This window comes from Myzus persicae, unplaced genomic scaffold, assembly GCF_001856785.1.
Source record: "Myzus persicae strain clone G006 unplaced genomic scaffold, MPER_G0061.0, whole genome shotgun sequence".
NCBI lineage: Eukaryota > Metazoa > Arthropoda > Insecta > Hemiptera > Aphididae > Myzus > Myzus persicae.
The window spans coordinates 118,931-131,321 of NW_019101471.1; the positions used below are offsets into that span (position 1 = coordinate 118,931).

Consider the following 12,391-nt stretch of genomic DNA (forward strand, 5'->3'; position numbering starts at 1 on the left):
ACTCAGCACATGAAAACTTTAAATACTTATAACTCAACCGATTGATCCTAAATTCAATTTTTATGCATCAGTCCTAGAAAAAAATGCATTGAATTAAAAATCCATGTACACATTAAAAAAACGATTTAAAATTATTAACATTAATAGTTTTTAAATAATATTAGTGTCTTACATAAAATGGATTACCCAGAAGTATCCCAAGATACTTGTAAATGTTTTCCTGCCAAGAACAGACTAGTCCAATTTTTAGGTTGTATGGTAGTTACAATTTTTGTAACTTAATATTAGGTCTACAAATTAATTATATTAAAATAACAGTAAAAAAAAACATCTTCAATAAAATGTTCATTAGGTACACTAATATGGCAGCATTAACAGATGTCGGCACACCATTTGTTTTTTTCTATGACTTTAAAGTAAAATTACTTATTACAACAACTGTAGAGAAAGATATTTATCAAGATTTGACATTTTATTTTTCACTTAATATTACCTCATAAGTATCCATTCAAATTTCCAAAAACAAAATGTATTTTTTAAGATGAATGCAAAATTAAATAAATGATAAAAATACAAAAATAACTATTCAAACCCACCCAAATTATTACTCTCTTGAGTCTTTTTCTAAATAGTTAATTTTAACTCATCCTGTGTACCATTTTTAATTTTTAAATACATGTTAAACACCACATGTTTAAAGAATAGTTAATAACAAAAAATCTCATATAATCCTAAAAAAATATATTAAGAAATGACTGAAATAAATAAATTTGGTTATTATAATAAAGAATATATTTAAGAATTTTTTTCTTTATTAGTCTATAGTAAATGTAATACAAGATAATACATAAAATGCACATAAGCATATAGTGGTTTAACATAAAATTTTTAATTAATTAGTTAGTTAAAATGAGTTTGATAAATTATTACAAATTTCTAAGGTAAAATCAGACGATGTCTATTGGCGATGTGTGATTGTAATGCAAATTTGTAGCGACATTTCTTTGGGCACATAGGACATTGAAACAATGGCTCTTTATTGCCACATTCAATGCGTTGATGTCGTTTTAGATCATGAGAATATACATAAGCTTTGCCACAATTAATACACATATGACTCTTTGTTTTGGGAAAATTACCTAAAAAAATTAATTTGTTAAGTAACAATTTATTAGTATATATGAACCTAAAAAATGTTGGTAAGGTGTTTTCCAACAAAAAAAAGCAAATTGTAAAAATTAAACTAATCACAATGTAAAAAAATAAACTATACCTTAATGTCTTGTTTAAAACTAAATCTTAAGTGTTCTAAAGTATTTAGATAACAATAGTATTGTATTACAGTGGTTTTGTAGAACCTATACTATACTTTTAGTAAACCATTATTGTAGTGTATCCTTCAAAATCAGAGTCTAATACTATAACATTAATTATCTACCTATCGATAACATAATATATGAAACAATAATTTCATTGGAATAATATCAAAAGAATATTTATCATAATATATTCATTTAACATTCTATCCCCATCACCAGATTGATTTAGTTGAAACTATTTTAGTTCAGCTTGAAAAAGATTGAAAGCTCAAAAAAAACAACACTTGCAACATAATAATCTTTAGACTATTTTGTACACTATTTTATAATAGTGTATATAGGGATAAACAGCATATTTGATATATTTGCTAAGTCTACACTCAACTATATTCGACTTAAGAGTAAACCTGACTGCGCATAAGCGCCTGTTCGCTGTATATTGCCAGACCATTATTGAATGCAAATAATAGACTGTGTACACCACCAATTACCTAAAGGTTATGATTTGCATTATATGGGTTTCCAATAAACATTTATTATCATCAATTTATATGTATAACTTTGTAACTAAAAAAATATGTGAAGTTATAGAACTAATTTTGAAGAATTTTACATTTTAACAATTTTAATTACATATATATTATGTCTTAGATACAGTCTCTAGTATATTATATATAGTATCTATATAAAAAGGTTGAACATATCTTGTATTTAAAGGTAAACACTGATGTATCCAGTATTTTATATCCATAAACTTATTTTTGAGTTTATTGAAGTATCAATTTATATCAAAATGCATAATGATTAATTTAAAATCATAAAAATACAATTATTTGCAACTTATATTGAATTTAAGTTATTAAATACTTGTTTGGAATCCTAAAAATAAAACAAATATAATATAGGTAATATCAATATATATTTATGATATATAATATTATTTAATTCATAAATATGTTTTTGACCAGACGAATAAATACATACACTACAGAAAAACAATTCATTAATATTTATTTAGCAAGACAAAGCATAACTTCAACAAAAAGTATTTTGATGATCAGTTTATTTACAGCTAAAATTATAAGCAAATTTCAAGTTTAGGGAAAATTTCTGAAAATATATTACTTTATCTCATACTGTATTTAAAATGACTGTTATGTCATTCATATATTGTGTATACTATTAGAAATATAAAAATAATTGTTTCATTATTTTTTTTAATTTGTTTTTATAATTTAAAATTTGTATATATTTTATTGCCTATACTGTCTAAGAATGATGGCTGATAACAACAAGATTTAATCAATATTGTGAAACTTAATAAATAAATAACAGTGAACAGTAACATTTTTATGTACAATTATTTATAAATTATAGTATTTTAATTAGGAATTGAAAAAAAAATTGTAAGAGATAGGTATTACAAATGTACTACAAATATTTGTTAAGAATTTTGATGAAATGTTTTATTAAAAAGAATAAGTTTACATCTTTGAATTTCCTGAAATTAGTTTACTGTTAAAGATAATTATTAATTTGTTTTTCGTAAATATATTAAATTTTGTTTTCACTAAATGTATAATATTATCAGTTTTTAATGGTAATTGTTAATTAATTAACATTGTGAACTGTTAAAAATTTTAATTTATTATTTATTTTATATCACATTATTATAAAACTATCAATAACTTAAAATAAAATTATAAAACTTAATTATAAAATATTTACTATGAAGATTTAAATGTTTTAATCCATGATAATTTAATTGAAAATCACTGTATCACATAAATGTATATAACAATGTGGTCATACTATAAATATTGCTGTGCATTAGAAACATTGCTAACGAAATTCCGCCTAATCTCAGAAGAAAAAAACTTCTCTTATTATATTGTGCCAGAACCAAAAGAAATACAAACAACCCAGCCATCGAAACAACAAAAACATATATACAAGAAGCTGTAAAAGAAAATATAAAAATAAATAATATTCTAGAAAGAAAACCTTATAATCTTCCCCCATGGAACACAATATTCAACGTCAACCTCACACTAACTAGTTACAAAAAAGAAAACACAATGCCTGCCATATACAAAAATATGCTCCAAAATATACTGCAAGAACATCCAAACAGTGTTCAAATCTACACTGACGCCTCTAAAACCAACACTGGAGTCGGGCTCGCAATAATAGTTAAAAATAAAAAAATAACATACAAACTACCTCCCCAAGCCTCAATATTCACAGCAGAAGGGATTGCAATATACAAAGCAGTAAAATATTTCCACACAGAAAACGTAAGCTCCGTAACAAATTGTACGATACTTAGCGACTCACTAAGCAACCTAATAGCAATCTCAAATACAAGTAACCCGCCTGATATCACAAAGCTCATTCAAGAAGAAACCTTCCAGGCCGGTAAAAAAGGGAAAAAAATCCATTTTGTATGGATTCCTGGTCACATTGGCATCCCAGGTAACGAAATAGCTGATCAAGAAGCCCAAAACGCTATCGTCTCCACATCAATCACAAATATAAATTCCATCACATTCGCTGATGCGAAGATAGAAATCAACGACTATATAAATAATAAATTCCTCTCTCACTGGAGAAAATTAAATACTAAACTCAATCAAATCAAAAATAATATCAACCCATGGAAAAACCCCGGTCTCAACAGAAAAGAAGAAACCACAATCAATAGACTTCGAATAGGACATACATACCTAACGCACAGCTACCTAATGAACAATGAAGAACCTCCAGAATGCGACACATGCAGAGTCCTTCTAACGGTAAAACACATCATCACCGAATGCCATAAATACAACCACTACCGCGACCAATTCCACATCTCCGATCAAATCTGCCAAGCACTTGGACCAAACCCATAGGATACAAACAATTTAATTCTATTCCTTAAAAAATCCGAATTGTATAAACTAATTTAAAAAATCATGTAACTTATTGTTATTACCATGTAATCTAACACTTTGTACTAATGACCTAGATGTCGATGTATTTAAGATCAATAAAAAAAAAAATATATTGCTGTATGGTATAACACTTTATTTCATAAATTGTTTTGTATTTTAAATAATAAACATATTAATTCCATGTAGAACTATTCCCATGTCGTAGTCTTCGTCTAAGATCTATACTTGGACAAATTTTAGTTGACTAAACTTGTATTAATATACAGACATTTTTTTTTCACTTAAAATAGTATTACAAGATTTTAGATTTTAATTGCTTAGTTTGGTTTATTGATTGGAAACTGATAAATTTGATAAATATTAAGTTTGCTATTATATCTCTTTCTTTTATTCAATAATTAAACAAACATGAATAAGTTTTTTCTTAAAATTAAGATTTCACTTTAAATTTTTTTTTAAATTATGACTTAATACTTAAAACATTTTACTTCAACATTGAGAACATCTATGCTTGCACCTTTATATATGGTATATCATTGATAAAAATAATTAAATGTTAAGCATAGTACTGTGATTGGTACAAAGTGCTCATAAGTTGATAATGTCTAAGACGCATATGCTGTGTAAGATTAGTCTTAATTTTACACATTTTTGGACAAAATAAACATTGAAATTGTGGTTCCTTTCCACATTCATACCGAACATGTCTCCATAAACCATGTTTGTAACGATAACTTTTTGTACATTTATGACACTTAAATGTTGATGGCTTTTGATCAACAGATGACGTACTGGATGGTGGACTTACTACAAAACCTGCATTTAAGAACCGTTTCACAAAAGTCCCTAAAAATATAAACTACATATTAGATGAACGAAGAAAACATAGCTGTAGTATTACTATATTAGTCTTTATAATACAATTGCTAATAATTAAATAACATGCAAATATTGATGAAAACATAAAACACTAGAAATACTAACACAAATATATTAACAACCATCTAGTGTACAAATGAATTAACTTTAAACCAATTAAAATAAAATTTCAATATTAAAAAATATATATTTAATTGTACCATATTTTTTTAAAATTATATATGTAAAAATTAATCAATGACAGTTTTGTTTTGTCATGCAGATAATGTTAGCCATACATGATAATTTAACATTAAATTATTTACTTAAAAATTTAAATATTAGTTACTATCATTTGTAAGCAAGTTATGTTTAGATACAAAGTTACAAAATTACTTGAATTAAAAATTTTTTTTTCAAAGTACTATAAATTACTAATGCACTTAGTAAAAAATACTTTAACTCCAAATAAATTATTTTCCCTAAAACTAAATATACAATATGTAATTCAGTTTTCCTAATATTTTTCATACTATTGTGCATTTAAACATAATTTGGTTACTAATAATATAAATTCAGACCATATGGTTATTGTAATAAAGTAGCCTAATGCAATTAATATACATTAAAATTGTGTTAACTTATATTGATTTAAAATTAATATGAAATATTATAAGATAATATAAGATAAACTTACATACATTGGATGGAAAAATCAAACTCAAAAATATGTCACTCACCTTTACGTTGAAATGATAACTACAACATTGATTTAATTAATTTCTTACTTAACACCACTTTAATCATTTTTCTATATTTATTTATTTATTTATTTATTTATTTATTTATTAACCTATTTTGAAATAATATTGGATATGAATTTTCTTTCAAAAATTATATCCTATACCCATTAGCTGTAGAGACATTTGCCACCTGCACAAAAACCAATTTATTACAGTTTTACCTATAAACTAAAAAAATTAATTTTTAACTTTTTTAGAAAAAATTTAATTAAAGTTTAAAAATTGTAAGTAGTCTTTGTCTCTGTGAGTCTAATAAAAAAAATACATTTATGATACATTTATTATCTTAGGATATATTGCAATGGGTAAATCCTTGATTGACACCCAAACATTAATATGTTCACACGATAAATAGTTCTATATGAGATAACACCATTTCATAAATGATATTGTGAGTTATCACAATTATTAATTTTTTTTTTTTTACTATGTACCTTTTTTTTTTATTTAGAAATATATTTACAATCTATACAAGACAAGGTATAATAAGTAAGTGTGTTGATACATAATTTGACATACTAACATAATAGGAAGGTTCCCAGCAGTGCCACCTGACCAGAAATTTTTTTTTTTTAAACATTGAGCAGGTCTCTTAGCCATTTTGTTTTTAACCATCTAGGAATGAGTGAGGTAGTGGATAGATTTTTAATTAGTGGATTTGAATGAGCGCGAAGTTTAAAGTGAAATTGTATGTAATAGGACTAAGCTAAGTTGTTGAGGGTTGGAATATTAAGGTCTTTATGGAGGTTTTTGTTGGTTACATACCAAGGGGCAGAGATTATTAAGCGTAGACACATGGATTGGAACATAAGTTGATTTGTTTTCATTGATTTTTATTTTCCACCATTTTATCCATAAATTAATCATGACACTGAAATTAGAGTATCAACGGCATAAGTACCAAGGAAAGTGAATGATGTTTTTGGGATGTCGTGGGTGAACACAGAATAAAGAAAGGGGACAATGTTACTACCTTGTGGGACATCTGCTGAAATACAGTAGTTGGATGAATAACTATTTTTAATACGGACCTTAAAGGAACGATCAGATAGGAATGATTTTATTAGTAAGAAATATGGTGCTGGGAGAAACTATTTTAGTTTGAAGAGTAGCCCTTCATGCCAGACAAAAAAAAATATTAATTGCATTCAAAATTAAACTGTTTGTTGTTAATAATATACAAATAATAATTTGTTAAAAAATCAATAATTACTTCTATAGGTAAGAAACTTAATTGTTTTATATTGTTTCATGTAAATATGCAATACATCATTTGTATTGAGAAATATAACCCTAGTGCTAATTCATCAAACTTATTATTTTACTAGTGAAATTTATGAATCAATTTTTTACATAGTATTCATTCTTAAAAACAAACAGTATAATTCAGAACATAATTAATATTCAATATTAAATGAAATGAAAAAATTCCATTTACAACTAAATAAAGTGTGGCCACATAATTACGTAAATGTTTATATACATAACAAGGTATACTTAAATCTAGAATTATTTTTAAATTTAAAAAAACTAATTCTTTAATATGTTAAAAGCTCGATATTGTAGGTTTGATTTATATAAGAGACAGAATTTTTCAATAATGGTTAAACAAAATTCAAGTTACAATAGACATCAACTTAAATAGGATGCATATACAGCATAGAAGAAAATACTCATTCCTATATAAGAGTAATCTCAGACAGTGGGCTTCCAAGTAAGGTGGTGACAGCAATGGATGTGGTTAACAAGTACCAAGTGCTGCACTCTCTTTAGAGTCACTTGATTGTTCTAATTACCGTCTAGCTTGTACTTTGATAAAATTAACACGGAAAGAAATTTTTTGGGCTGCAGCCTATCGTTAAAAAAGCTAATAACAAAAATTAATACATCGATAGATATGGTTAACTAGACTGGTCGAAAATCAGTCACCACCAGAAGTTACTCTAATTTGAGACTTTGTCGGTAGATATTATTTCAATTAAAAGTTATATTATTAATAGGAATATTCAATAACTATCTACAGATTATACATCACATACACATAGTCAAAATAGTTTTTTTTAATAATAAATAATTTTATAGCATTTATATTTAATTTCTTATTCATTTACTTAATAATAAATTCATATATTTAATAAGGTACATAGTATGAAGAACCTATCTTCCTGTATTATATAAAAATATATAAATTACCTTTTTTTTATAACTTCCTACATACTCAGTAAATACATTTACTTTCAATTTGTACTTTTTGTTTATTTTAAGGCATAATTTATAAAGTAAACAAAACATTTTTAATATATTATTAAATTGAAACTTCCTAAATCAAAATTAAAAATAAGTATTTTATTTTTGTATCCCAATATAGGATACAAAAAACTAAGCTGTTATACAATGATTTATTTTCGTTCACACTACAATATATTACTTTATTCCAAACAAGTTCAGAAAAAATCACAACATTGTGCATGTGCAGTCTCGTAGGATACCGTCGGTGAGCTCCCGACTACAAGCCAATCACAGCTATCCTACCATTCAGAGGCTGAGAGCAGTTTTTTCAAAATTATTTAAATATAAAAAATTATAATAAATTTGTGGACAGTGATAAATCATCAAAATTAAAAACGAATCAAGTCTAGTTTAGTTTTATCATTATAAAGTTTACCTGATGATTTCTAATATTTTAATTTTTTATTATTTTAAATGTCCACAATCACTTAAATTTTTTTAAATTTTAAGTCTTCAGAGTAAATTTAAAGCTGATCCATAAAATAAAGAAATAAAGACATTATATCACAAAACCATAGTTCATGTTAGCAATATTAAAAACCTACTTCCAGTCGACATATTAATAAAAATATCTATTAGTTCAAATATTTTAATAAAATAATTTTAAAAACATAATTATTAACCAATGTACCTATATTAATACTTTAAATTAAAACCAAAATTATCTAAAATATCTATTCCTAATACAATTTTATTAAAAAAAATACAAATCTAATTCTTAATAGTTATTACTAAGAACATTTTATTAATAATGTTAATATTTGGCACACATTTTCATCACACTCTATAAAAATATATATAAATTATACAATAGTTAAAATGATTCGGGAAGACTAATAAGAGCGTGTGTAAATTATAATATATATATGTAAAATATTTTTGAGCACGCTAATATGTTTATTCAAATGACTAGAGAATATTGAATGATTGGCTTTTTCATGCAGACTGTGATTCAGGTTCAACAGAAACAGAAGATTTGTGACGTATACGTATATGTTGATGAAGATTACTTTTACGGCTGCACCGTTTAGGACACATAGGACAAGCAAACATTGGTTCTTTACCGCACTCGTATCTTAAATGTCGATTAAGGGTAGCCCTGAAACGATATGTTTTACCACAATGGTAGCATGCTGAACGTACCAATTGTTGAGGGTCGGGTAAATTCCAATAATTGTCTGAAATAAAATGAGAATATAAAAATTTAAATACACAAAAAAAAGTATGTGGTTAAATTTTTTTTACATTCACTTACGATGCAATCAATCAAAAAACTCGACAACTACTTCATGGATGTAAGCTTAAAAACACACAATAATTTTGCACTTTATTAGGATAATTGTATTAAGACATATTTAGACTAAAAATAAGTGAAATAATTAATTCCTAAATAAGTGCAAAATCAATAATTCTACAAAAACACTATATGACAATTTGAGGACGCTACACAAGAATTAAATTATTTCCATAACAGTACAGAAATATTTATAATTTAAACTTATTCTTCAATAATATATTTTTTATGTTATATATAATACTTTTATTCAAAAATACAACAAGACACAAGCATATTAAAATATGAATGTATATCAAATCCAAGTGTATAAAAATTATTATTATATGATAGCATAATTTAACATATTATTTATGAAGCGCCCTCAATGACTATTGAATGTATTATTTATATTTATTATTATAGCTCATAATCTACCAATACAAATATAACATAGCTAAATGCAATTCATGCACAACTCAAAAACCTGAAAAATATATAAGTATAAACAGGGTGCACAAAGGTCCATTCATTTAATACATTTTTTAAATATTTTAACATGAAATAGTATTGGTCTGTCAAATTATAATATAAATATCAAATGTGTTTACGGATTTGGTCAAATCTACTGGAAATAATAAACGTTTATAAACAATTATGTATTTGTACTTCAATTTTTTAATAGGTTATTTTAATTTAAAATAAAATGCAGGACAAAATGAATATGATTATGCTCTATTCCATTTAAGAATAAATGTCCTTAACACATGAATAATGTTTGGACCGCTTCTTCTTTCAGGCAGCTATACTATTCATCATCATAAGGGCCCGCGCATGAATTTAGAATCCACCACCTTGGTTTATTTGTTTATTCTTAAATGAAATAAAGTATAGGCAAGTACTTAAAATGTTATATAATTTTATTAATGTTACATTAAAATAAAAAAATCAACTATACAATATTCAACTTTTAAAATGTGCATAACATATGAATATTCTAATTAATTTATATTTATTTAATTCAGTCAAATATAAATGTATTTTATATTTTGTTTTTAATTTTCTATCTTTGATAGCCTACACGAATATTAAAATATTTTTAGAAATTAAATTGATAAATTTTATACTTCACCTTTGAATTTAACATTAATTCCTAATTGCATTTTATATACCATTACACATTTCATAAAATATCATTATTTGTCCAAGGCTAATTACATTTATACATACATATTATTTTGACTGCCATATTATATTACATGAAAATTAAATTAAATTTATGACAAAACGCCATAATTATTGTTATAATATATATGTACATATAATGTTATAAGTATTAGGATGAGTAAAGATAGGATAGCACAATAGTTCATAAATAGTTTGTTTATTAGAGTTTCAAGCTCAATAAATTGATTACAAAATTGTATTACAAGAAACAGTGATTTTAGTTTCTGCATGAACTTTAGTAATTAATTATATTGATTTTATAACTATTACACAAAAGTTAAATAAAATTATTTTATATGCTCTTACAATATAAATTTTTTTTTTGCAAATTAATGCATGATAAAATACAAATTTAATTAAAACAAAACAAAAGATTATAATCCAAATTAATTGAATTTAAAATCAGGTAAATGCTGAATTGCGTAACAATAATTTTTTATATATTGCACTAACACAAATATATGCACGAAAAAATGTTTAGTTACATATATTTACATGTAGGTATGTGATAAATAAACAAATAATAATTGTAGATGATCTGAAATTTAAGTACTAAACATTTGTTAGACCCACCACATTAAAAGTAAAAATAAAAATAATTGAACTATATCAAAATTAATTGTGTGTAGCTATTTTATTATTTTGAATAAGTACTTAAAATATTTATATTACTTAATTGCACCATTGTTACCCTTATACGACTAATAAAATAAAAATTTGCTAACCTCCCACCACCTAAAAAATAATGCTGAATAATATTCCTTTGTAAATTAAACTAATAAAAATAAATAAATAAGTACCTATACAACAAAAATTAAAACCCTTTCAAAAATTTAAAAAAAAATAAAACAAAAATTAAACAATATGCCAACCCGACGAAATAAATATTTAAACATTTTTTTTCCTTTTTTGGTAGGTACGTATGTTTTTCCAATAATTTATAACTGCATATAAATTTTAATAACTTATACACTAACAACTTTACGTAAACAAATATTAAATAGTAATATTTATACATTTTTTTTTATCCTGCTACGATTGACATTTTATAGGCCATCTCGAGCTATCACAATCGACTTATTGCACTTTCAGATCGCGTTTTATGCTAGTTTAAGTAATAATTTTAACTACTAACTTATTTCTCCACGTAAGACTCATCAATTTATTTAGGTAACGGTAAATTGTTTTAAAGATTTGAAAACATATACTTTATAACAAAATATCTGTACATAAAATATTCCTACAGTCAGTTAGAAAATGTATTGCACATCAAAATTATAAATTAATATATATATTAATAATAATAATATTTAGAAGTATAAATATTTGTATATGAAAATAAAATTTCAATAATGAAAAATGTAATAAATAATTATACCTGGAATATTTACATACAACCATAACTAAACTATAAAATATATAAGAATTTATTTTGAATTTGTATTTTTGGATCCATAAACTTTTTTCAAAAAAAATAATGAAACTTGCAACAATAATAACAACAGAATTTTGAAAAAATAATTTATCGTCTTGGTGGTAAATGATTTTTAAGAAATATTTTTAAATATAGACTCACATAAAATTTAGTCAAGTTCAATGAAGTTAAAAAATATATGAATATATATACATATAAGAAGTCTGCTAAATAATAAAATTATTATTTGAGAACATCAAATTGAGCAATGT

The 12,391-nt window shown here is 24.5% G+C and overlaps 2 protein-coding genes across 2 annotated transcripts in view; both read right to left on the reverse strand.

Annotated features, from left to right (window-relative positions):
- Window positions 1-808: 808 nt before the first annotated feature.
- LOC111029255 (longitudinals lacking protein-like) lies at window positions 809-5,058 on the reverse strand. Its single transcript, XM_022308213.1, has 2 exons — window positions 4,954-5,058; window positions 809-1,139 (listed from the first exon to the last, which is right to left on the reverse strand). Exons 1-2 carry the CDS (start codon window positions 4,973-4,975, stop codon window positions 937-939), a joined length of 225 nt encoding a protein of 74 aa, XP_022163905.1. The 5' UTR covers window positions 4,976-5,058; the 3' UTR covers window positions 809-936.
- A 3,865-nt stretch (window positions 5,059-8,923) lies between these two features.
- The window catches only part of LOC111029248 (longitudinals lacking protein-like), a 59,309-nt gene continuing 55,841 nt past the window's right edge, over window positions 8,924-12,391 (reverse strand). The window contains exon 5 of the mRNA XM_022308204.1: window positions 8,924-9,383. Coding sequence (XP_022163896.1) covers window positions 9,142-9,383 — 242 coding nt within the window. The 3' untranslated portion in view covers window positions 8,924-9,141. The remainder of the gene's footprint in view (window positions 9,384-12,391) is intronic.